The sequence below is a fragment of the Stegastes partitus genome, unplaced genomic scaffold (genome assembly GCF_000690725.1).
Source record: "Stegastes partitus isolate 25-593 unplaced genomic scaffold, Stegastes_partitus-1.0.2 Scaffold563, whole genome shotgun sequence".
Lineage (NCBI taxonomy): Eukaryota > Metazoa > Chordata > Actinopteri > Pomacentridae > Stegastes > Stegastes partitus.
The window spans coordinates 376,729-403,698 of NW_007578294.1; the positions used below are offsets into that span (position 1 = coordinate 376,729).

Below are 26,970 nucleotides of genomic sequence, written 5' to 3' on the forward strand. Positions count from 1 at the left end.
GGGAGAACATGCAAACGAGGCAACAGTGCTACCAACTGCGCCACCCTGCAGCCCTGTTGGGATTATATGTTTGTAAAATCTAAGCCTGCAAAGTAACTGTAGGTGTCAGGTAAATGTACCAAAAGTACAATATTTCCCTCTAAAATGTTATTTAGTAAATCTATAAGGTAGCACATGCAAGCAAACCAAAACTGTAGTACTCGAGTACACAAATAGATGCATTCCCCTACTGTCTATATCTATTTTTCATCATCCTGGCTGCTGTCCTTTTCAGTTTGCATAATTATACGGCTCATCAGTTTCTCTTCCAGCTCATTTTCTGCTGTAGAAATATCAAACTTTTCCTGCCTGCTTCCATCTGTCTGCACACGCACACAAACAGGAAGACGGGGGGGCATTTATTTCACATGTTTACTTGAACTTCAATAGCAATACAAGACAATCAGAACACTTGAGGTCGATATGTACAAGGATCTCGGGGGGGTTGCAGAAAAGTTCTGAGGTTTCGTATGATCTCTGGCTCTGCAGTCAAGAGTTCGGTTGCTATGACAAACTCCATGGCAACAAGTTCCATCGCCAGTGGCAGGTTCGCGGGGCAGAGGTTTTGGTCTTGATGTGAAATAGGATTGGTCAAGAGTTCAAAATCAGCAGGAGGGGGGGTGTGTGTGTAAGAGGCCCTCCAGTTGGTATCGATAAAATGCTTCACTGTGATACATTAATTATACAAGAATGATGTATATACACACACGCGCGCTCTCTCGCTCACAATTATATACACACCCTGACACACACACACACACACACATGCTCTTCAAGCTACGCACACACACTCGCATGTACGGTCACGCACGCTTCAGCACGTCCTCCTACAGTATGTAGCCTTGTAAAGCCACTATAAAGTCATGCACATGTTCTTTGAAAGGATTTTTTGGCAACACACAAGTGCTTCTTTGACACACTGTTTGCTTGCTACAGGGAGGGGCAACACCCAGCCGATGAAGCAAATAGAAACTTAAACGTCGGGCCGGTAAGGATGAGCACCGATGAGATGGGAAGACACAGCAGGGTTTTTTTCAGGAAAGACGAGGAGAAGGAGAGGAGGACGAGTTATAAATGGATCACAGTCGTACAAAAGTAACAAAACATGGAGAGGGGGAAGTCTCGTGGTGATCGGGAGATAGAAGCAGGGAGGAGCCATCGCTGTCATCGCTGTTACCTTCATCATCCATCATCATTATCCTCTTTTTCATCACAATCGTCATCGTTTTCCGTCGGTTTGATCGTCACTATGTGTTGTTGTTATCACCATCTTCCTCCTCCTCCCTGGTTTCTATGCCCCAATCACCACCGCCCTAGTCACAGGCTCGTCACCCGCTGCATCTGTCCGTCGTCTCCCTCAGAGGTGGGCTCTGCTGTGTACCCTGCGTCTCCGTTGGATGCCAGCGGCGGCGGCTGGTAGAAGGTCTGCAGGTGATTTGGCCGCGGGCCCAGCGGGGGTCGGCCCAGGCTGTAGGGCAGCTCCAGGGCGGGCCTCTGCGGCTGACCGGTGGGGCTGACTTCTTCTGGACCTTCGGGGCTGCTGTCCGGGTACGAGAGGGTCGGCGGGGAGGTTCGGGTGTAGAAGCGAGGAGGGGAGCTGCTGCGGCTGTACACCTGCGGGGAGTGGCGGGAGTAGAGGTTGTTGGGAGGCGAGTTTGACTCTCGTGGGGCGAAGATGTTTGTCGGCGGAGAGCTTCGCGGGAAGATGCTGAGCGGCGGCGAGCGGCGGTCGCCGGGGTAGAGCGGCGACGGGTTGGAATCTCGGGCGTAGATCGGCGAGGAGTCAGGGTCGAGGTCGAGGTCAGGGGTCAAAGGCAGAGTGAAGCTGTCGGAATCCTCTCGTTCGCCGTGAAACCGAAGGGACCCTCTTTCTTTTGCTCTTTTCCTGCCATCTAGACCTCCGTCTTTGCTGTCAAACAGGAACGATTCCTCCCTGTCTATATCCATCCCTCCTCTCCACACATCCAGCGCTCGATCCTTCTGCTTCTCATTCTCTCGTTCGATCCCTGCCCTCCAACCGTCTCTGTCCTTCAAAAACAAGGATTCATCTTTCTCTCTCTCCATCCCTCCTCTCCATCCGTCAATCCCGAAATCTTTCTTCTGAGTTATAAAAGTCTCCTCCTGCTCCGTCTCTGCTCCTCGCCACACCTCCATCCTTCCATCCCTCTTCTCCAGGACGTGAGATTCCTCCCTCCCTCTCTCCATGCCGCCCCTCCATTCATCCATCTCTCCGTCTCTCTTCTGAGAGGTAAAAGACTCGTCTCTCCCCCTCTCAGCTCCTCCCCTCCATTCATCTATCATTCCATCTCTCTTTAATAGAAACGTCTCGTCCTTCTCCCTGTCCTGGCCGCCCCTCCACGTCTCCACGCCTGCCTCCCTCTGCTTCATCAGCAGCGGCTCCTCCAGAGCTTTGTACAGGGGCTCCGACTCCTGTGGGGGAGGTGGGGGAGGAGGTGGGAGAGGCCTGTCCCGGTATCGCTCCCTCTCCCTGTCTCTCTCTCTGTCTCTGTCCGTCGCTGCGCTGGCCTCTGTTGTGCTGCGGTGGCGGGACAGAGTACCAGGGGTTCGGCTGAGGGTGGAGTAGGGCCGAGCTTGAACATCAGGGGGTCTCGCCTGCTGCCTCTCCTGGAGCCCACGGCGGCCCAGAGTGCCTTGCAGCTGCGACCGGTCCCCGTCTTTAAGCAGCTCACGGGACTCCGAATCTCCAGCAACACGCGACCAGCCGTCTTGTAGGCGCGGCGTTGTGGCGTGATCTTGCCCACGTGTTGTGGAATGTGTCTCAGTGTCTTGTGTGTGGTGCCTCGTGTGCGGCCAGCCCTCTTGTGCGTTGTGGCGTGTGTTCGGCTGCATGGTGGCAGCCCAGCCCTCTTGGGGTGGTTGTGCGTGTCGAGTTAAAGTGGCAGTGTGAGTGAGGGCCACCCTGTCGTGGTGGTGCGGCCTCGCCAGGCTCCCGTAGCGTTCGGGGGGAACGGGCATCGGAACCGAGGGCCTCAGGTTGCTCTGCACCAGCTCCGAGATGATCATCTTCTCCAGCGCTGCGGCGTCAGACAGATTGCGACGCATCCCGGCACCGCTGCTCAGATCGGAGGCCCCGTGCGGCGTGAGGAGGGCTGGGGAGATGTCGTCACCTCCCATCCCGACTCCTCCCTCCCTCAGAAGGTCAGTGCTGCCCACCACTCCGGCTCGGGACCCTGGTGTTGTCCCCAGACCGTGCAGGGTGAAGGTGTTGGGGGTGTAGCCTCCGTTGAGACAAACGCTGTCCAAACCACAAGACTCTTGGCTCTGCGACACAACGCCCTCTGTCAGGAGAAACAAAAGATGCCAATTACAGAAAGACAGAGAAACCAAAAATGTAATTTGGAGAGATACATGAATGAACCGATGAATGAATGAGCAGAGTTTGGTGTTCATGTGCCTGCTGAAGGTGTGGCTTTACCAAGAACATTTGAGTGTTAACAATATTACTTGATGAAATGTTTGGTTATGCAGCCACATGGAGAGATGTGCATTATGCCTTCATGGTTTAGTTACTGGGTGCAAATATTGCACAGATAGTCTATGAATTGAACCACATTGCACAAGGAAGTGGCGCTCAATGATTCATGTGAGCACAAGAGGGAAGAGCTCATACTCTGTTTGTTTCTGAAGGTTCCTACTGGTCCACGTTAAGACAGAAAGACAGAGAGGGAGAGCGTCAAAAAACATTGAAAAGACAGACAATTATTTCAAGTTGAAAAACTAAAAAGTCAAAATAAAACAAACTCACAGCACTCTCATTCAAAATGAACATTTACACATTTAATTGTAATCATCCATACTGTACAGAAACAGAAAATGACAAACTGTACAACACTGTAAATATGTTTTAATAGTGTTTAACCATGATTTTTGCTGTTGTTTTAGGTTTTTCTTTTTGAACTTTTTTGTTAAAGTACAAATAATAAAAAATATATCTTTAAAAGTATTAATTTGTTCTTTTTAAAATGTGTGACTGTAAAATCATATTGTTCTACAATATTTAAATCAGCAAACAATAATATTTTACAGATATCCACCATTACTTTCCACATTTTTTTCCTTTTAAAAAAAAAAAAACATTATAGTATTCTACTATTTCAGAATGTCTTTGCACTTTGGCTGCAATATTTTCCCTTTTTTTTTTTTTAAATTGACTTTCTTTTTACAGTGTATGCAAAAGTCTTATGTTCCCTCTTCTGTTGAGGGCTACTGAATAGAAAACCCACAAATCAGCAACACCTTCTGAGTTACTGTGTAGATTGTAATTATACATTCAGTGTGCAGTGTAGCCTGAGAGCTTTGCAAGGTTTTGTTCGTACAGATAAATAAAAAGACCAACAGAGGAAAGCACACGCAGAGGAGAATAATCTGACAGCTGTAAAGAGACGTACCTGTGGAGGTGAAGGGTTGGTTGTATCCCTGCGCCAGCATTGTGTCGTAAGGAGAAGCTCCAGCATGAGTCTGCAACACTTGGTTGGTAAGGAAGTGGTTCCCCAGAGCAGCTGTTGATGGAGAGAGAGGGAGAAAATAAACGTCTTCACCCACAGAGGGGACAAATCTGACACTTAAAGGATCATCAAAATAATACACTTCACCTCGATTAAGAGTAGGAGTGTTGTTAACGTCCGCAGCAATAAAAGAGGATTCAGTCTGTCTGCGAACAGTGTCATTCCACATCCTTCTGATGCGACTCTGGAGCAGAAATATTACCCGTGGTTAAAACTGACTCAGACACAGAGAGAGACGAAGCCATAAAGACTGAATTACATTTTACCTGTCTGTTGGCGGTGGCTCTGCGGCTCTGGCTGCTGGTGTAGCGGCTGTTGGATCGGAGGGCAGCGCCTTTCACCGAGTCCGGAGAGCTGGACGACGAAGGGGCACAGCACTGGGAGAGGCGCAGGCAGCGGCCATAATCCTTCTGACCCTGGACGTTTAATCAGGTAGACAGCGTCATTTTAGCCACAAATCTTAAAGTCTTGCAGTTACATAAAGACTCATGAACACTGACCTTCCTGGCGAGGGTGCAGTGCAGGATGGAGATGAGGAGGCCCTGGGCAGTGTTGAGTGAGGAGAAGAGATAAGCCAGGAGGAGGGACGGAGAGGACAGAAACATCAGGCCCGACGACCAGGTGACGCTCTGCAGGAAGAGCAGCGTCAGGGAGCCCACCGCCCACGCCCTGCAGACACCGAGAGATAAATGCCATTTAATTTTTTCTGACACGCAAGTTAAAAAATAGCTCACGTACCTAAATCTATCAGGGTGTTCTTTTTAATTATACTCTTCACCTCCCTTGTGATTAAAATAGAGAGTATTCAACTGTGCCTCTATTTTACGAGGCAGGTAAACCGTGAACGAAAAAGAGAGCGAGGCTGTCTGTGGCAAAGTTTGTGCATCCAGATCTATCTGACGGCAAGCTGTGTAATAGAAGCAAAAAATAAATAAATGATTGAAAGAGCTCTGTGACATGCGGGTGCACTAATTTAAACTTGCTGGACATTTCTAACACTCACCTTATCTGACTTTTTGTTGAGTGCAAGCTTTTTTTTTAACCTCTGTTTTTCATTTATACAGCAATTCTAAGGTGTGACCTTTACTACTCCTATAGATGCAGAGACTACATAGGTCAGGCTGTTGTCAGCGCCACTGCAGTGCATTTTATTTTGGTTTTAAAAAGGCTGAAATTGCTTGACTAGAAACTCTTCAAAGTGCTGCTGCTATACAGTAAGTCTCTAAATGGACTGGATTCTTCATCCATAGCAGACAAATACATTTTTATAATTTTCTTTCTTTTTACAACATTTTTAAATATTTATAGCATTTGAAAGACATTTAAAAAAAAAAAAATAAAAACAAGACAATATTATCACAAATAAAATGTACCTGGAATATATTAACTAAAACATGCACTGTAAAAAATATCTGTAATTCTACATAATATTTTTTGTATTATTAAAATACACAGAAATGTTAAAAAAAAATAAAATAAAAAATAAAAATTGACTGTTAATTTACCTGTCTTATGTAAAATAACATTAAAATCCCATAACTTTGAATAACTATAAAATTCCTATTTCTAAAAAAGAAAAGTGAAGTTTTCTGACATAAAAAAAATAACTTTATAATTATACAAACTGTTCCTTTTTATTTAATCAATGGAACTGTTAGATTCAAGTAAATATATTTCTACAAAAGGGTACAATTAGTGGCACTTATCAGAAAAAGAGATATTGGTTCTGTTATTTTACATAGGTTTGTTTGTTAAATGAGTGAAAGCGGAAGTTTTCATAACAAAAATGTTTTTAAAAATATGTTTTAATCATATCATATTTCTAAGCATTTATCTGTCTCAATACAGTTTTTATCATTATATGCATTTGTTTATCTATAATCTATATATCAGGTAATTTTATTGTTTTTGTGCATGTAAATATCCTTCATTAAATATTAAAAATCCTTTTAAAAAAAACACTCTACCACATGTAAAATGAATCCTAGAGAATGCATTTTAATAATAGAAAATTATTGTATTTTTACGAGATTTTCTTTTGCAAGACAGTACAGTATTTTTTTGGTGCTTCAGCTGCTGAAAAAAGTATTCATTTATTAATTTTACAGTGTAAGGATCATTCTTTTTTTTTTCTCATTCTTTTTATCAATCCAGGCACTTTTTCCTCAATGGCAGGTAATCGCCCACGACTGCACAGCATGAAACATTATTACTAACCTCAGGTTGTCATGGCGACTGGAGTCGGGCTTCAAAGCTGCCGTGCTGTGCATCTTATGTAAGGTCATCACCAAAACAACCAGGTTCAGCTGAGGCCGAAAAGGAATGTCAGACACAGTCAAACACATATTCAATTATAAAAAGTGAACATGATGTTATTACGTGTTTCAAAAGGAAACACAATGAAAATCTGATATCTGTACGAGGCCATGAACTCCCACCGTAATGATGACAGCTACAGGTCCGAGGAAACTCCAGATGAAGTAATTGTCAGCGCGTAACCAACATCTACACACAAAAAGAGACACACAAACAAATCATATGAAAATAAGATCCTCCTAAGTAAACTCTGGGAGCTGACGCAGGAATAAAGAGCTGCAGGAAAAAGCAACGGTTCCCAAAAATGTGCACGCGTTAGTCAACTTACGCCGTTTTGGAGCCGTAGCCTCTGAAGTCGATGGCTGCGGACACGGCCACCACCAGGCCAGGAACAGAGTATCCACACAGGTAGAAGTACTTCCTCCTGGAGTTGCGTCCTTCGAACACCTCCCGCTGCAGCAGGTACAGCTCCACCCCCTCCAGAAACAACCAGCAAAACACCGAGAGCAGAGAAAAGTGCAGCAGGCCGGCGGTGATGGAGCACAGGACCTGCAAATGGGAGCAGAAAAATGAGAATAACTAAAAAAACGTATATATAATTATTATGTCAAGATGTTTAGATCAGCATAGCACGTCAAAACAATCATATAAATCCTATTAATCGCTTTAAAATGCTGTAATATTCTGTCAGAATACTAACAGTGTACTGGGTCTTGTTGGCACCGACGAGGAAGACAAGCTCAGTGACCAGCAGGTTGGCCCACAGGTTGCAGTGGATGGTGCTGTGGTCGGTGTGCCACGGTGCCCCCTGGCAGCACAGGGTGGTAAGGCAGGTGGACAAACACAACACGGCCACGGAGATGCCGACCCAAGAAACCACATAGACCAGGAGCTCTTCCACGCCGCCCCCGAACTGACAGGGAAAGAAAGTGCAGGATAATTATTTAGTTGATCATAAACAGCGTGTGTGTGAAAGCAGAAGCGTGCAGGTTTGTGAGCATATGTGGATGTGTTGCTGTGTGTGTGTATCCCTGAGTGTTGCATAACATCTATTTAAATGAGTGAAATCACACCCAACAAAGAGAACATCTCAGAGAGAACACTTAATTGAATTTCATGGCAGGACAAACAATTATCACTCCGTCTCTTACAGCTACAAACCATAATTATCCCCCATTCTGCACTTGATTTCTAAACAACATTTTGATGAAGTCTAACTGTAACACATTACATGGGTTCATAAGGGTGGAGATCGAGGACAGGACTGGTTTTATGAAGTTAAGTCGGCACCTGGCTGTGTAAAACTGCAGCAGCAATACAACACATAAATATAAAGTATTTCCTCAATATTTGTCCAAACGAATATATTTAAAGCTCAAAATTGCAGCCAGTGACTGTTACAGAAAGCAGATTCAAGGCTACAGGCTTATGAATCCCAGTGTGGCAGAATTAGCCAAAGCTGAATTACACGCCGCTATGCACTGATGTGTGCTGCGTGTTACTTACAGCGGGTTGCTGGTACGTCATGAGAACAGCGTAGCTGGACAGATGGTTGCAGGCGCAAGTAGTGTGTGTGTTGTTTGTGTGTAACAGGCGGCAGCCCTGTGTGGACCACCTGCCACTCCCAGAAACCCCCGATGCATTCCAGAAAGAACAATTGGGACCAAAGTGGTTCTCCAGCTGTGGAGGAAGAAATATGAGCCAAGTTATGCGCAATGTTAGGAATTTGCTCATTCTCCATGTTCATCTGGAGCAGAACGGCCTTGAGAACAGACCTGCAGGTGCCTGAGAGTGAAGATCACTGGCTCAGTGAGATACACTCTGTTGGACCCTCTGTGCACAGAGGCGGAGATGACGTGAGAGTTGACCACCAGGCTCCTTCGTCTGACCTCTGACCCCTGACCGAGGCCCAGTCCCAGCCGCAAGGTCGAGTTCTGGGTGGTCAGGAAGGAGCCCAGGTTCTTATAGAGTGAAAGGACCAGCTTCACTTGGCCTGCAGGGGAAACCCCAGAGGGATGCATGACTTAGTGAAGAAGGGAGAAAATATTCAGACATTGTTAGACATTTTCATCATAATTGATGTTGCTTTGCAAATATTACTTCCAAAAACCACTAGATCTACGCATGGTTTACTAATAAGATGTACAGAGATTTGTTGTGCACCACAGACCATTGTTGCTGTACTGTTGCAGGGCCAGGGCTGATATCTGTAGGATGCTGTCGCTGTCGTAGGAGTGAGGAAACGTCAAGTCCTGTATGTCTGCTTCTGTGTTTAGTACATACACCTCCAGATCTGTCCATTAACAGGAACAGAGGTAAACAAAAGTCTGGCTGAGCTGGCAATTTGCTCAAAATGCCTGCTGAGAAAAAGAAAGGCCACGTACCAACATTTGGTGCCCTGTCACTGAAGCGACCTTCGTAGAGATTGTTAGCCAACAGAAACGCTCCTTTTTCTACTGCGTCTAATAGTAAAGATGCAGAGCGCGACTGTTCAACACTGCTCATGTCAGCCCAGGACACCAGAGCCTCAGGACCCAGCAGGTTGTCCACCGTCTGAACCACCGCCTGGAAAAGAGGGAGAGACAGTTTTATTTCCACATCCATCCATCCATCCATCCATCTATCCAGCCATCCATCTATGTGTCTGTCTTACCTGAACATAGTTTTTGCACGTGCGCTCTCTCTTCTGCAGCTAAAAAGAAGAAAAAAACATCAAAACATCCACCGTTAGAATCGTCATCACTGACATTTCCGCTTCCATTTTCCAGGAAAGGTCAAGTACACATTCACACTGACAACAGGCACAATTTACCTTGTTGTAATTGCGCGCTGCCGGCTCTTTATTGGCGGGTCTCAAGGCCTGAAGCTGAGAGTCCAGGATGTCCAGCAGCTGTTCAATTAGCTTGACGGACATGCTGACATCACCGGCATAGATCCGCCCCCGGGTCAAGTTGACCAGCTCCCCGGCGATGTTGGCCGCATTCTCTCCGCTCTTAATCTGAAGTGAGGCGGGGGTGTTTATAATGTCAAATATTTTGACATTTAAGAGAGAGCTGCTTGCTGACTGGCTTTAGGGCATTTGCACAGCGTGTGTGTGTGTGTGCGTGTTTGTATATTTGCGATTGTGTGCGTGGGTGTGTGTGTGTGAGTGACTTACCTTCTGTGCAATTTGGCTGACCCAGGGAGAGGTGCAGTTGGAAAGGTCAGGCCCTCTGGAGTTCCATCCCACCGGAGACGACATGCATTGATAGGAGGCGATACCTGCCGAGACAGAAAAGGGTGACGCAGAAAGTCAGAAAGAGAAAGAACAGCCGGTGTATTGTATTAATTTACCCCTGCTTGTTTTAGCCTCACATGCAGCCCTGAAACATTTAACGGTTCGATTCTAATTGTATGTTTGGTTTTGCTTTTGGGCACATGTTGCATTACGAATATTTTGTACATTTAAAAACTCTGTGCAATATAACATTTTCTACATGTACAAGAATGTGCTTATGAACAAATCCATCTCTATTAGTATTTCTACAAATAAAATTGCAATACCACTTTTATTTTGACATTGTTTGTATGTTTTGTTTATTCAAATTGTCCTTTGTAGCTGTAATACTGCAAATTTCCAAACTGTAGAATTAATAAGAGCTTATTGTATCGTATCGTGTTTTGTTCACTCGTCTATTTTAGCCTAATTAGCTTGTTTGAGTGCCTTCAACAAATGTCACAAACAGTTTTTTTTTTGTGCAAATCAGGTAACATTCACTAGGCTGAGACTAAACCTTGTAATAATTACCATTAAAACAAAACTTTGAGCTAAAACAGGCTCAACAGCGTTGTATAACAGCAGCTAATTATCCTCTGTGAGTTGGCCTTTATCTGATCTTCTTAACTGTTGCACACATTTAAAAGTTCATTAAAATTCACTTCTGTTTACAAGACATTTAATGAAATCAGGACCAACCCATCTGTTACACACTGGTTCTGCAGATGAGTTAAAGGATGAGACAAAAGCCACACTGGATTTCAGTTATAAACATGATTTAAGATAAGACTTCTCCCCGGTGTAATCATCACCTCTGTGCTAAACCCCATGTCCAAACTATTCAACGCGATTAGCGAGAGGCAAAACGCACCACAGGCTTTTCTACATAATCTGCATCACAGCTTCCCCTCAGAGGGAGACAGCTGCACAGCGAGTGGAAGAGTCGCCGAACCCAAGCTTCTCTACGCACCGTAACCCCTCGCTTCTCTTTTTCTGTCTCATCTGAAGGCAAGTTCAAAGAGAGGACATCCGACTACATTTCAAAGGGAAACGAGATACACACACACACACATGCAAATACCACACACAGACACACACATTGGCATGCTCACATCTGCACACATGCCACACCTACCCAGAGAGCCTTTAGGACACGGCCTCTCCACCGTCTCTCCCTTCAGGGTGGGGGGCCACTGCACCCCTCGCGCCACCCGGCTCTCACATCCGCCCACCTGACCGGGACCCCCGGGGGCCAAGGGGACCCGCAGAGGAGGGCGAGGGGTTAAAGGGACCATGGCTGTGATGGGCCGCTGGTCAAAGGGCCCTCTGTTGATGACGCCGATGGGGTGTGAGGCCGAGGGTCGCACCGGGGTCAAGGCCACCGTCGCCGTGTAGGAACGAACCGTCGTCATCAGGGAGGACAGGGGCCCTGCAGGGACAAAAACACAAGTTGACTCTCTGGATTAAACATCTATGTCGTTCTCGTGTTCAAGTGCTCACATTCAACAGACCTTTAGTAGGTGGTGGCGGAGTGAATTGTAACGGGTATCTCAGCACGTAGTAGTTGTTCCACACGTACAGCTGGTTGTCTCTGGGGTTGTAGTCTATGGAGGAGATGTACTGGTAGGGATTGGGGAAGGGGATCTGTACAGGCAGCTCCTGTCCGCGGCTGGTGTCGTAGGCGTAAACCACCATGTTGCTGCCGGCTCGGCCATCCGCCTGTCCCTCGTCGTCCTGAAAGACGGAGCGCACGGCGTACAGCACACCGCAGGCCATGAAGGCGTTGCTCGCCCCACGTTTGTCAAAGCCGGTGGCCCACGTGCCTTCAAATCGCAGAGTGTAGGGGTTCACCTGCAAAACAGGCAAGATGAGAAAACTGTCTAAAGCCCTCCTTCCTTCCTTCCTTCCTTCCTTCCATCCATCTAAACTCCAGCCATTGATCTACATTCTTTCCTCCTACCTGGCTGACCACAATGCGTCCATTATTGGCCTCGGTGGAATAGATAACCCAAAGGCCGTTCTCGTCCACGGCCAGATCGATGTCCGACTTCCCTCCCCAGCGGTAAGGCGAAGTGTCATGGTAGTTGGCATTGACCACCACTGCCTCGCCGCTCTTGATGCGAGTCCGCAGGTCGTACTTGACCAGGTTGCGCGTTCGCTCCTTGTTATAAAATACGGCGCCGTCATACACCACAAAGCCTGTACCATCCACTCGGCTGGGCAACCTAACACAGGGAATGAGAGAAAAAACGTAGCCCATGTGTACATTTACATATCATATATGAGGATTCCTACACCCTGGAAGCCTGTTTTTTCAATGGCTTTGTATTACTAATCATGGGTTTTCTTCATTTACATAAAAAAATGTGCCGAAATTAATTAGAGGTTCCTCTATTTATCTTTTATCTGTACTCGTCTCATTGGATTGAAGTGGACAGGACACAGCTGGAAAAAGTAATTAGGATTTTGGCTTATTTTGGGGACACTTGTGGTTACAAAATGGTAGCACTACGAGCTTTTTCATGATACATTTTCATTCCCCAGCACCTGTCTATCGACCACTGGGAGCAGAAAACAAGCTTTAAAGCAGCTATATGCATAGATTGTGAATTTATTTGAAACCAGACTGGTTGTCAACTCTGCAGCTAACCATGCAAACCACTACATTGAGAGCTGAGAATTGAGTGCTTCATAGTAATTCCCATCCATAAATAGCATCAAATATTGTGTTTAATATGATTTAACGCTATTTACCTCAGCTTATTTAGCCATAGATTACAGATACAGAACATCTGAAACCAAGTTTTAATGGACTTTAATCTCTCGATGAGAAAATAAGTGCTCTGTTTCCATTTTAAATTGATTCAACTGAATGTGAAATTATCCCCCAAGGCTCACACGCAGCAGTTATTTTTATTGCAGAATACTTGATTGATTTTTTTGATGGACCGATTAACCTGTTAATCTACAGATTTCCAAAAAACTGTGACTTACAAGTTTGCAGAGCAGATAATCAACAGTCCTGAATGCTCCAATATGACATAGCAGTTGATCATCTGTTTTTAACAATACACACGGTGCACAAGACACTCACTTATAGGTGGTGGTGACTCTGTTTTGCCGGTAGTCGTCCCAAGAGGCATACTCATACAGCACCTCTGTTCTGTACGGCGTCCACGGCATGACGTACAGTCTGTCACCAGCTTGTAGGGGGTCTTTGCACCAAGCCCCCGACTGATGCTCCGCCTCCAGGAGCGAGGAGGCCGGCTGGATGCTGAGCAGCGAGCCAGGACACACGAAAACTGGAGGATGGGAGTTAGGAAGGGGGAGTAGAAGAGCAGGATGTGAGGAAGAGGGAGGAAAAGAGCAGGAAGAAGAGGGAAGTGAGCAGAGAATGGCAAGAAAGCGGAGGCAGATGTGGAGGAGAGAATGGATCAATGCATGAAAAATGGATCGAATTAGATGCAGTCGATGCGGCGAGATTAAGAAAAAAAGAATGAAGAGAGAAAGAGAGAGAGAGAGAGAGAGAGAGGGATTTAAAACACCTGTGCTGATCTCGAGAGGCAAGCAACAGAAGAGATGTAAACGTGTTGAAAATCACACACTGTTAGTGTGTGTGAGGTGAGTAATACAACAGGGACACTGCAATGAAAGGTGTGTGAGTGTATTTTATGTGCTTTGTGTGGCATGTTTGTGTGAATGTGTGTGTGTGGGTTAGTGCAAAAAGAGTGAAAAAGAGTGTGAGGTAGAGTCAGGGACGCAGAAGGCGGGGCTAAATTTTGCCTTGAAGTGAATGAGAGGGCAGGTTAGTTTACGCCGAGCACAACGATTGGTCCACCCACATGTCAATAACTGTATGGACACATATGTATACTGTACAGTCTCACACTGGCATGCAAATAGGCATGCACACACACACACTCTCACACACTCGCACACACTCTCGCGCACACACACATACATAGGCAGTGCTTGGTAAGCACACATCCAGGCGGATACACAATCACACACATTTCGTCTTATTTTTCCTATGAAGATAAATAAGGGGCTCTTCCTATAAGGGAAGAAAAGGGAAAATAAGCATGAAGAGGATGACTGGACAAGAAGGAAGGAAGGAAGGAAGGAAGGAAGGAAGGAAGGAAGGAAGGAAGAAGGGAAGGGAGAGTGGAAGAAAGAAAGAAGGAAAGAATGAAGGAAAGAAAGAAAGACAGACAGACAGACAGAAAGAAAAAAAGAACGACAGAAAGAAAGAAAGAAAGAAAGAAAGAAAGAAAGAAAGAAAGAAAGAAAGAAAGAAAGAAAGAAAGAAAGAAAGAGTGCTTGTGTGTATAAAGGAAACAGAGCAGAAAGGAAAATTGTGTTTGTGTTTGTGTGAGCTGTTGTGTTTATGTTTGTGTGCACAGACAGACTGAGGGAGAGAAATAAGAGACAGAAAGATCGACCAGGAGCGAGAAACCGAAGAGAGAAAGAACGAGAGAGAGAGAGAGACAAAGATAGATAGAAAAAGAAGAAGAGAGACTAGGTGCAGAACCTGGATAAAATTGGATAAAAAGACGGCTTTCTATACAACAAGAAATGGATAAAATGGGGAAAAAAAGAAAGTAGGAAATGAAAAAAGGGGAAAGGGGGCAACATCCAGCATGACTACGAAACAACGTCCTAGGGTAGGAGGAAGAGAGAGATGGTAGGAGAGAGAAAGAGGAGGAGAGAAAAGAGAAAGGGGGGGAGTCGGGAGTAAGGAGAGATCAAGATGCTACAATGTATTGTCTTTACCTTTTTGGTCCACTTCTACTCAAGCATAGGAAAAAAAAGAGGGAGAGAAAGAAAGAAAAGTCAGAGGGTGAAAGAAGGGGAGTGAAGAGAAGCAAGAAAGCAAAAGCAAGAGCGGAGGAAAGGAAGAGGAAAAGCAGCCAAGAGAGAAAGAAAGAAAGCAAGAAAGAAAGCAAGAAAGAAAAAAGAAAGAAAGAAAGAAAGAAAGAAAGAAAGAAAGAAAGAAAGAAAGAAAGAAAGAAAGAAAGAATTGCACAGATAAAGACTTTGGAACTCATTCTCACCACAAACATTATTGTTCAGGAAGAAGAAGCACAAAAGAGACCCAACAAACTCCTCTTCCCTCCTCTCCTCCCCTCCCCAGCTTCATCCTCCTCCTCCCACCCTCCATTTTTTTTTTCGTCCTCACCCCTTTTCCCTCCCTTCCTCCCTCCTTTCCCCCCACGATCTCTCCTTTCCTCAATCAGGCTCCTGTGGAGAAAAGAGAGCAACTCCTGTGGCGTGAATCTGGAAAAGAAAACACACACACGCAGCATCGCAAAAGTTCACACTCCCGCACGCGCACACACACAGTCACGCACACACATACAAAAGACATACAGTTTTGCAAAAAAAAAAAAAAAATGCCCTACAGTTTTGCCTTTTTCTTTCTTTCTGTGCTTCCTCCATCCAACTTTCTTATTTATATGTTTTTCTTGTAATTCAAAAAACACACACATACACACACACTCCCTGAGAAAAAAAAAACACTCTTTTCTATCCATCAATCTCTCAGGGATTATTCAACATCAGAGCAGAAAAAAAAAAACACCTTAAAGCTAAAATGAATCTTGACAAAAATAGGTTAAATCTTTGTGCAATCATGTTTGTGTGCATTTGTGCAGTATTTGCATGTTTACATATGTATTTGTGTATATATACATATGCATACTCACTGTAAGGGACACACTCATACTGGATCTCCAAGTACTTGTATGTTCCTGGACAGGGGTCTGGGAAGACGTCGACCCCTGCGACCACCACACACTGAGTCCTGTTGTTACACCTGCAGGACAGGGGACAGGAAGGACGGACCAACAGATGGATGGATGGATGGATGGATGGATGGATGGATGGATGGATGGATGGATGGATGGATGGATGGATGGATGGATGGATAAATCAATCAAAGGGATGATGGAGTGAGAAAACAAAAGAAAAGAAGGAGAGTGATTAACAGACAGGAAAGGGGAAGCAAAGGACACTCCATTTGTCTACTCTCTCTTGCTGAATATTGATCAGTTCTTCTAGGAAAACACTGCTGAGTACACAGCTAATGGTGCAGCCGGGCACTCAGGTTCAGCTGTGCGAGATTGCTGCACTTGCACGTACACGTGGCACGAGCATCGGCTTTGTCTAACGTTACCTCCTGAGCCAACATGCATGTCGTACAGCACGTGTAGTACACACAACACGCTAGGTGCCCTCATCGATCGGTTTACGAAACACTTGCACCTATTCAAATAGCCCAAGACATGACACGGCTTTGCCCGTACGCACCTCTGGGACATAATCTTGAGTGCGTCAGGGAGGTAACACTGTGTGTTCTCCATCTGGAAGGGGTCTGCGTCACAGATCTTGTCATCGGTGCGTCCGTAATTGGCCGTTTCCACCATCACCACGTCACTTCCTGGGCAGCGCAGCTCTATGGGGTAACCCTCGCACGCAAGCTCCCTGCGCAGCAGCCCGAACGGCATGGCGGCCCGGGACATAGCTGCACACGAGACGGTGGATGAAAGGACGAGAGTGGGAGAAGAGGCAGAAAGAGAAAATACATGTTTTAATTAGCTTTCATTTTGTCCTCAGGCAGCAAATGAGCTTCAGAATTCAGTTGATTTGTTTGGAAAATTTCTTATTAGTTATTTGTTGTAATTAATTTAGTCGCCTTTATGTCTTGGAGGCAAGTACTGAAAGCTGTGATTAGAGGCACTCAAAAACAGACAGAATAAAACAAGACCAAGAATCTAAAGCCACGCTGAGTGGTACTTTAGGACAAATGCCACCAAGCGAACATATTCAAAACATTTCACAGCCACCTGATTGTTGTGAACCTCTTGTCGGTTCTGGAGGTAAAGTTCAGTCACGTAACACTGTTTTCTCGTGTAAAAACATCATGGAACAGTGTCTCCATAAAGCTCAACGACAAAATGTAACACAGTTTTTTCTCTTTATGGCTCTTCTACATTAGCGACAAAATATAACAGTGTTTCCTTACAGCTCTTTATGTGCGTCAACACCATGTTAACACTGGGTTTTCCTCTTGATAACTTTTTTAATGCAGTAACAGATTTGTAGCACTACTACTTTGTATGAATGTGAATAAATGTATGTACAAGTCTACAATTTGGTGCATTATCCATTATTTATCATGCCTCGTCTGCACATGTGCAAGATGTACATAGTTTATTTTATCTTTATTTTTAGCCTGATTGTACTTCTGTATTTATTGTCTTGCTTCTTCAATACCTCGTTTGTATCTAGTTGCCGTAACATGAATCAATAAAGTCTATCTTATGTTATCTTAAAGTCATAAGACCACTATAGTTACTATGACTCATCCTCTGGACACCACTGATACAGTCAAAGTCCTTGATAGAGCACCTGTGCCAGATTTCATGGCAGCACATCCCATAGCGAGCGCGACATTTTACTAAAAGCCATAAATGTCAACCTCATGGTTCTTGCTCGAGGAAAAGTCAGGGGATGACTAAAGTAGGATTATTGGGTCTGTACAAAATTTCATCTCTGTCCATCCATTTGCCGTTGAGTCATTTCATGCGGGACCAGCGATGGATCGACTAACATCCAGATGACGTTATCTGGGTTAATTTTTCAGGCTTTGGAACAATCTCTCCATAACCACAAAAAATAAAATTAAAAAAAATACTGTTATACAAACAAGTGCAGAGACCTTAACATGTGAAATCCAATGAGTTTCTCGTTATGCCTTTTCTAAGGGGTTGGCTGTTCAATACCATGAACAAGTCTATCGATGCCCACTAATGATATCCCAGTAAAATGTCATGTAAACACCTCTCACTTAAATCATACCTGTATGTAAGCACATAGCACATTTAACACATGAACATGAAACGTGCTTTGGAACTGCGAACACCCAACAGATTCAATCATTAAAACATTCACGTGTGAAAGCTTACACTGGAAGGATTCCCAGATGCAGAGTGCGACTGTTGACATAAATCACATCGCACCTCCACGGTGACACCGCGCTACATGCGATATGATGTGATGCGATGCGTGGGCACATCACAATGTCTTGTGTTTTAAGTCAGCGGGGAGGATAACGCTTACACTGCTGACTGTCAGGTGCTCGGTAAACACAATCTGACAAGTATGGGGTGTTTTTTTTTTTTTATTATTATTTTTATTACGCTTTCCTTTGAGGGCTGAATATTTTACATACGCACTCACCAGACAGCCATGTAAATCTGCGCAAAGCAGGGTTATTGGAGAAAATCCCATTACCATTACCTTAATCCGGTTGTTCACATCGGCTTGAGTATCGTGTACACATGACAAGGTGTTTGCTGCATCAGGATTAAAGCCATCCTTAAAACCCACGGTGTGATTAGGATGCTGCTGGTGTGCTGTAACTGTCCATGGTGCTGAATGACTGATTGTTTACTGACTACGAGCTACAGGCCACTTCTCAAATGCTCCTCCTGCAAACTTTAGACGTGTTCAAATGCATCTTTTTTTGTATGCATTACATTACAAATCTACTGGCATCATTTATGGCTTTTTTTTTTCTTTTTTTGTTTTTGTTTTTGTGGGATCCATCCAGCCAAACTCTGCTGTCAGGATCAACACCTCAACGTGATACCGCCTCGGTGTCATGACACTTACCTTGGCCAGAGGGGGCAACGTGAGCCAGGGCGAGTGCACACACCCCCACGAACCACAGTGACGCAGCCATGCTGGGCTAGGAAGAGTTTGGACCACCAACCGCGTTAGGAGAGCCTGTGGAAGGAAGCAAGTGCAAGTGTGAGACTGATGCTGCACCATCTTCTCTTTGTGTGTGTAGGTGTGTGTGTGTGATTGTGTGTGTGTTGGATGGTCAATAACCCACGCTGACAATGAAAGAGTGCACGTGAGAAAACACAGCAGGGTGGGGAGAGACAGAATAATAAAGAGACAGACAGAGAGGGAGGAAAATAGAGGTAACAATTGAACAATCGGTGCAGCGAAAAGTCCCTCAATCTGCTGTTACCATGGTGATAGCACAGTGCAGTCTCAGGGAGCAGGAGGGAAAAAGCGAGGAGATGTGCTGGATGTGTGTGTGTGTGTGTGTGTGTCTGTCAGTGAAAGCACACACGTGAGACTTCGTGTTGTAAGTCCGTAATTAGCCAGCAGCAATACTGGCCACTGACCCATAAAAGAGTCTTAATCTTTCTATCCTCACACACACACACACACACACACACACACACACACACACGCTGGCAGAGGGCTGGGGCTCAGCTTAGGCCACTTTTCAGTAATCCTAAATAAATGATGTCGCAGAGACGATCTCTTCCCCAGCAGGCGTGACGAGGTAAACAGCTGAGCGAAGGCGCAGGTGATCGCAGGCTGGAGGTTTACGAGGGAACATACGGGACGCAGGCAGAGGAGCGACAGGAGAACAACAGTAATATGACTCCTTAATATAGACTGAACTCTTGGCCCTGGACAGAAGGGAAGGATGGAGGCTGAGCGACAACACGCACGGCGTTGCATTTCTTGTTTTTGTTTTTTTCTTTTTATTCCCCCTTGTTTAACATTCCAATCTGCTGCTGCGGTGAGGACTCGGTATCTAACATTACGGTCTCTGGAGTGTGTGTCAGTGTGCACACAAGCATATGTGTGCTCGTGTGTTTATTTGTGACTCGCTTTTCTCTCCATCTTCTTGTTAGGTAATGATGGCAGACAGATTTAGGTCAGTCCTCAACAAATGTCCAACATGCATTCAAAGACTCCTACACACACACACACACACACACACACACACACGCAACTAAGAAAGGGAAGAGAAACCCCTGCCTTCTTTAAATCCACTGAACCAACAAGACTGTAATAAAGGCCTCAGGTCCACCGTGATACACACACACACACACACACACACACTGAGCAGAGTGCACAAAAGACACAACAGAACGAGAACATTTCCATTTTTTATCACATACGCACACACACGTACACACAATATGTCCATCCAAAACCCTTATGGCAGCATGTTCTTTCGCTTGCAACTCTCTCTCTCTCTCTGTCTCACGCACACACACACACACACACACACACCCTTAAGTGTAGATGCAGACTAAGTAGAGCAAGGACACTGATGGCCCTTGACAAAGCCACACACCCAGTCCCCCTGTTTTGCACCACCATGCTCTCTGCCTGCAACCAAAATCCAGCCCCGGGCCAACGCTCGGCCTACTTGGAGGAGCGGCAATCTCTAAGTGAGAGTGTGTGAGCAGAGGGCCTGGAGTGAAATAAATTACACACACACACACACAGGCATCAACGTACATACGCACGACCATTCGCATCCAGGAAAATGCATTTACAGTGTGTTTACATTCCAAAACAATGAATATATGCAACAGATTTAATGGTGTGCAGCAGAAAAGTCGCCAACAGCGATTCTCTTGAACTTTGATTAAAAAAAAAAACAAAAAAAAAACACCTTTATCCAAACTGCCTCGATCAACTTCTCCAAATGCTCCACTGAAAGCTGTATCATGTTTAGACTGACTGCAATATCCTAACAGAGGACTTTTTTTTTTTTTTCCATTTCTAGCTGCATTCAGTGAAAGTAAACACTCGAGATGCATCATTTTATCCACATTCCCACATTTCAGCCTGTCATATTTGCCATCTCCAAATAGCTTTGAATCTCCCGTATAATATAAAATAAATCTATGTGGGCGTAAACGGTGTTCGGCTTCGCAGCATGGGTTTGTGAGCAGCAGATTCCGCTGAGCTTCGGGAGGTTAAAAGCAGGAGTTTGCAAAAACAAATCCTGTGCGGTTTTGCCTCCTTAAAAATTTAAGGAATAAATTTTGATATTTAAAAAAAAAAAAAGAAAAAGAAAAAAAAGTGATTGACTCCCTGCAGTGGGAACCCTGCTGGAAACTGATGTAAAACCACATCAGTTACAAAGATTCACACTGTTAGAGGTGGAGGCCATAAAATCAACAGAGAGCTAGAAAGAGAGAGTGTGTAACCTTCCCCCCCCCTCTTTTGGTCAGAGAGCTATCAGTGCCTGAGGGTAGATCACTATGAAGCACAAAGTGACAAAACAGGCTTGTAGTGTTATGTTCCTAATGGATGAATGAATGTGTGTGTCGGTGTGTGTCTGCGATAGAGAGAGGTGGGGAGGAGGGGGGGGGGAGTGCAATCAAGAGACGAGGGCGAGACACAAAGATTAGACTCCCAACTGCACATCGGAAGCTTTATTGGCTGAAATAACTTCTCCTTTTTTTTCTTTTTTAATAACAGCAGAGGCAAGAATTTTTCCCGTCGCTGCAGATAATATTTAAGGATTAAAACCACACTACAGCAGCCTCCGCGACTCTGAGACGGTTTCAGACCGTTGACCTCTGCAGCTCCCAGTGGAGCTGAAGCCCACACGCTGCAGTCAAAGCCACTTATGGGGTTTTAGAGCCTGTATGTTTGTCTGGTCGATGCGTGACTCTGGGGAATGAAGGTGTCGCCCTCTGTCAATCATTCGCTCGTTGCAGGCGGCAAACACAGGCGATGATCAGAGCTGAGTTCAGAGCGTCAGGACCTGCACTGCATGTTCAACAGTCCCGGCAGCACCAGTGTTTGTGCTGCATGTCGTCGGCTTAATGTAGATAAAGAAAATGGGAGCAAGTTTTTATTTTATTTATATATATGTTTAGTGTATTTGTGATGAGAGCCATCAATAGCATACAGACACATCTAATCCTCTGCTAGAAGACCAAACTCAATAAACGTCTGTAATACTAGCACAAAAAATATAGATTTATATCCTTTAGAAACCAAAAACAGGCTTACAAACCCTCCTGGATACCATCCTATTCCATATGTGCATCAAAATTTGCACGTGGTAGACAGTTTGCGAGAAGGTTTTGCGTGAGAAGTCATTTGATTTTCTTTCACCTAACGAATTGAGTCTCCTCTAAAGACTGCAGGAAGGCTGATTAAACATTGATAAGTTTCCTCACATATTTATCAGGATCGTAATCCTGCCCTAAGCACACGCTCTCCGAGTTAAAAGCACACCCAGCCTTTGTGCACCATAAGCACTTTCTGGCTGTCAGAGAATCCCCGGGATTTTAAGTGTGTTTGCTCATTTATCACTCTTTTGTTTTCACCTCATCACCGCACAGTATGAAGCACAGTAGATGAATCTGTCGCTGTCAAATCCAAGATTATCACGTACCTCCAGAGAAACAAACAACACGGCTGCAGAGAGATCCTTAAGGAGAGATTTAGTTTCGTAAAGTCTGTCTTAAACCAATACTCGCACATCGATATGCACATTGAAAGAGTTATTTGTCATCTGGTTGTGTAATTGTGTCTTAAGCAATGCCTACTTTGTGTGGCTAAAATTTTGAAGTGATGAAAGACAAAATCCATACTTGTCATTTCGTGCCAGAATGGATTTTATAGTTAAATCCTCAGCAATCTGTCACCAACATTGACCTAACAAGGAATATAAATGGAGGCCTGTGCCATATTCATGTCATACAGGATGCATAGTGGATATAGAAAGCTTCCTCAGTGTGAGGATTAAAACACTGCACAATGACAACATCCTCAGCATTCAGTTCAATTCAACTGATTTAAAATGCTCACATTTGTTTTTCAGACTTCTGCATCGCTGCCAAATATGTCCGAGCTTTCGGTAAAATCTAATTTTTGTAATAATTTGGTTGTTTGGCACAGCTGCAATGATTAGCAGAAAATTGTCAGGTTTTTTTTTAACAATCAAAAAATAATACCTTTTGGTTCTTGCGTTTGATGCTTTTCTTTGTTGCACATAACAGTAAAACAAACGATGCAGTGCATTTCTCTTGTCTCAGATTAGAGTCATGCTAAAATGGGATCTTGTCATGGTTATTCTGTAACACTACTGCTGCAGCGGTATCTCTGATATCTAAGTAGATATTTAATTGTCTAATTAGAGACTATTACCTCTAATTAGAAAATAGTCTAAGTGCATCAACAATTGCGAGCAACACCTTTTGCATCAATATAATGATGTTTATTTGTCGGCTATCTAATTCTCTGGATTACATTAAAAGGAAAGAGATTTCTATTTGTCTTATTTACGTATAAGCACTTGTTATAATGCTAACTCTCACTACGACGGCATCACATTACAGGGATGTAATTGCAACATAACAAAGGGGGAACTATTGCAGCTACTAATAACTTTCAATGTGCATAGATATGTAAGTATTTTATATGTGCCACTGTTCTTACTTGTATGTCAGCATAACCTGTTACTACGATCATTTAATCACGACAAACTCCGTGAAACGTGACAAAATGACACATGGCTTAAAAAACTTTAAGGCATAAAATCATCGACTGAAGCGTGACAGAATATCAGATTATAACAATTATGCATCCATATTTAGTGTAATGTAAAATAGAATCATCTCTTCGTGGTTGTAGACATCTGCCGGCCAGTCAAGTTGCAATTTATGACCGTTTAGACTCATATAACATATTTATCGAAGAGAGAACGAGAAGAGAGAAGCAAAAGGAGTCTCACTCCTTGTTTGTGTTCACGTGTCGTCAGTAAAACTGATTCTGACAGAACACAAAGTTGAGGCCACGATGCTTCAAATGTGGATGTTGCTGCAAAGACATTCTAAAATGTGGATACTTCATATAAAACACATTTCCACAATCACTGTAGTTTAAAGATAGTAAAATTAGCAATTCAGTAGCCAATTAAATGTGAACTATCCTCTCCTTCTGTTCCTAAGTCATGACACTGGATAACGGCAAAGTGTTTTTGTGTAACAGTGAGGTTGACCTTTGACCTTTCAGGTAAAAAAAAAATGTTGTCACGTCATCATGATATCTAATTGGACATTTGTGTGAAATTTCGTCATAATAAGTCAATGAATTCCTGATTTATTGCCAAAACCACGATTTGTGAGGTCACAGTGACCTTGACCTTTGAAATCTGACCAACAAATTGGAGACAGTTCATCCTCCAGTCCAATTTGTGCCAAAATCTAAAAATGATTTCTCTCCAGGTGTTCACGAGAATGAGACGGGAAGACAACCCCAATGCCGGCGCAGAGGCGTGGAAATATGATTATTTGTGCAACAGCCTGAAATTCTGAACTGAGATGCTGCCACAACTCAGCTGATTTTTCATTAATTACCAACACGCTCTATCAATGATTAGAAAATGAATCAGCTGCTTCTTTGACACATTTAGATGCCAAAGTGAGGATTTGACCCCTTTGTCTTCATCACTTCTGCTCATTTTCTCACACATGAGCCAATTGTTTCAATGTCAGTCGAACAAATAAAGCACCACCTTCAGCTCCAGGAAACTGTGACGGGCATTCGTTCTCTTCCCACTGACAAACCATTCATTATTGCATCAGCTAATGTTTTCTAATGAACTAATAATGAAATCATTATTAGCCAAACACCTACATTTCTATCCTAAGTGAACCCCAGCTGACGTCCAGTCTCATATCACGATACTGATGTTACATGAATACATATCCGCCCACTGCTCCTCTGCACAGGCCTGCATAAAAAATGCTCACAGCACAAACAGGGAGACTGACTCAGTGTGTCAGACTGATTCAAAGAGACATGATATGAACCTGTTTGAGGTGGTTGGAACGGAGCGAGACAAATATGGTGCGTTTTTACAAGTCAAATGACAGAAAATCCATCCAAATTGTATGTGTGTGCACGCATGTGTGCGTGAGTGGTTTAAGCAAATCACTTTGCTTTTTTTTCTCTCTCTCTCTCTCCCTCCAGAGTGCTTGATGTAAATGATCCCTACATGGAAACAAACCTCATTACCTTTGTTTTCTCTCTCCTGTCTAACATGCACAGTGTGGGCACGGACACAGCTAGGCGAGTCACCTTATTAAAATCCCAACATATTCCTCAGTTATCCCCCTTTTAATGTGACACCGGTGAAAATAATACGACACAAATGATATCCTCCCACACACGCAAGGTTACAGATGTCTCCGAAATTGAGCCTGACAGAAGAGCAGGACTCCTGTCAGCCGCTCAGCTCTCCCTCCATCCTTTTTCTCCTCATTCACGTTCCCTCTTCTTCACGGTCCCTCCTGCCTGATCTCCTCCACTGACCCAGTCATCTCTTTCCCTCTCTGAAATATTGATAATGGACTCTCACTCTATCAGCCTCCTCTTCCTCTGCTTCTCCTCATGTTCCCATCTGTGGTGAATCAGCAAACCAAACCTTGCCTTTAAATTGTGTGTGTGTGTGTGTGTGTGTGTTTACATCACTGCAGCACACAAGATGCTGCAACCTCAGGTGTGTGATAATGAACATAATACAGCACCACCCGTGACAGACCCCACTGTGGTGTGCCAGCTTGGGACATCCTAAGTCATTACGCCACTTTTTCTCCCCTGTGAGGCCCAGAGGAGGCTAATCACGTGCCCATGAATATTTCACAGCCCTGCTATACTACTGACCCAGCTTTAATGGCAGCCAGTGGTAGGAGCCTGAACGCATCAGATCCCTGTCGATCAAATGGCCTTTGACAGCAGCAGCAGCAGCAAAGAGGAAGAAGAAGGATCAGGGCACCTCTGCTGTGTTGTATCGGGCATTGATCATGTATGTGCTCTTGTGAACAGAAAGAGGGAGGGAGGGTAAGGGAGGGGAGAGGATAGGAGAGGAGGGGCGGGGTGCATCCTCATAGCCTACATCCATATCTTACCGTCAATCCTCCGGTTTCCCTCGTCCTCCTCCTCCTTCTCTCACTGCGTCTCCCGCATCCCGTCTCTCCGCGCCCTCACCCACTGTACTCTCCTCCCTTTCTCCCGCTCCGCTGTGCCCGATGCATGAAAAAATTAAAAAAAAAAAAAAAAAATTCAAATATTCAAATCGGTGGAGATGGTACCTGCCGAGGAAGAGGAGGGGGACTATACAGCAGTCATTAGCGCGATTGTGTCCAACAACAACTGGGCGTCCTCCCTCCTGTGATCAGCGCGCAGAGGCTGTGCTCTGCTGGACCTCACACCCTCCCCTCCGTCCTGTCGAGGCTCGATGTCTTTCCCCGCTGTGCTGTGTGACTGTGCGTCACGTTGGTATCATAATTCCCACGGGTTTCATGCCCAGAGATGATGCGGGCTGTAGGCTAACAGGCCCCTTTTTTACAGCTCCGACGGACGAAGGGAGGGAAAATACACGAAAAACAATAATTAGGCGCAAATGAACGCACAAACCGTGAGCTGCTCTGCGTCCCTCCGTCGATATATATTTCCCCCCCTACGGCTCACCAAGCCCAGTTGTCATTGTTGATCGTACGCTTCCGTCCATTAAGTACATCCTTGCATTTTTTTTTTCTCTTTACTGGAAAATAACGTCGACGTGAAAACAGCCGCTTTGCATATCCTTGAAGAATCGTGATGAGGCGCAGCGGCACATCAGGACGGATACGGAGATGTGTCCGGATTTTTTTTTTTTTGTTGTTTTGCTTTTTTAAAAAAGAAAAAGAAAAAGAAAAGAAAAATAAAAAAAGAAAGAGGAGAGGATCGTGTTATAAAATGACGTTAATAAAAAACAACAAAAAAGGACAACAGCTGGACGACCAGGAGAGATAAGGTTTCCCGCTCCTGGCCTCGCCTTGCATCCGTCCTTCTCTCTTCTTCTTCTCTCTCCATCCGCTGGTCCGCTTGTTGCGCGTTCTGCACTCGAGAGCGCGCAACGCGTCTGTGCTTTTTGTGTGCGCACGTGTGAGTGTTTATGCGTGCGCGTGTGTACGTGTGCAGAGAGAGAGAGAGAGAGAGAGA

At 44.6% G+C, this 26,970-nt stretch overlaps 1 protein-coding gene across 1 annotated transcript; it reads right to left on the bottom strand.

Moving 5' to 3' along the window:
- Positions 1 to 397: 397 nt before the first annotated feature.
- Positions 398 to 25,951, bottom strand: LOC103362234 (latrophilin-1-like). Its single transcript, XM_008288534.1, has 25 exons — positions 25,896 to 25,951; positions 18,814 to 18,927; positions 16,447 to 16,660; positions 15,843 to 15,952; positions 14,911 to 14,925; positions 13,232 to 13,439; positions 12,098 to 12,362; positions 11,649 to 11,988; positions 11,273 to 11,566; positions 10,039 to 10,142; positions 9,694 to 9,879; positions 9,535 to 9,573; positions 9,266 to 9,446; positions 9,052 to 9,174; positions 8,657 to 8,874; positions 8,388 to 8,561; positions 7,582 to 7,794; positions 7,210 to 7,430; positions 7,004 to 7,070; positions 6,783 to 6,871; positions 5,066 to 5,234; positions 4,832 to 4,981; positions 4,653 to 4,749; positions 4,449 to 4,559; positions 398 to 3,338 (listed from the first exon to the last, which is right to left on the bottom strand). The coding sequence occupies exons 2-25, from the start codon at positions 18,881 to 18,883 to the stop codon at positions 1,357 to 1,359; spliced, it is 5,640 nt and encodes a 1,879-aa protein (XP_008286756.1). The 5' UTR covers positions 18,884 to 18,927; positions 25,896 to 25,951; the 3' UTR covers positions 398 to 1,356.
- Positions 25,952 to 26,970: the final 1,019 nt, after the last annotated feature.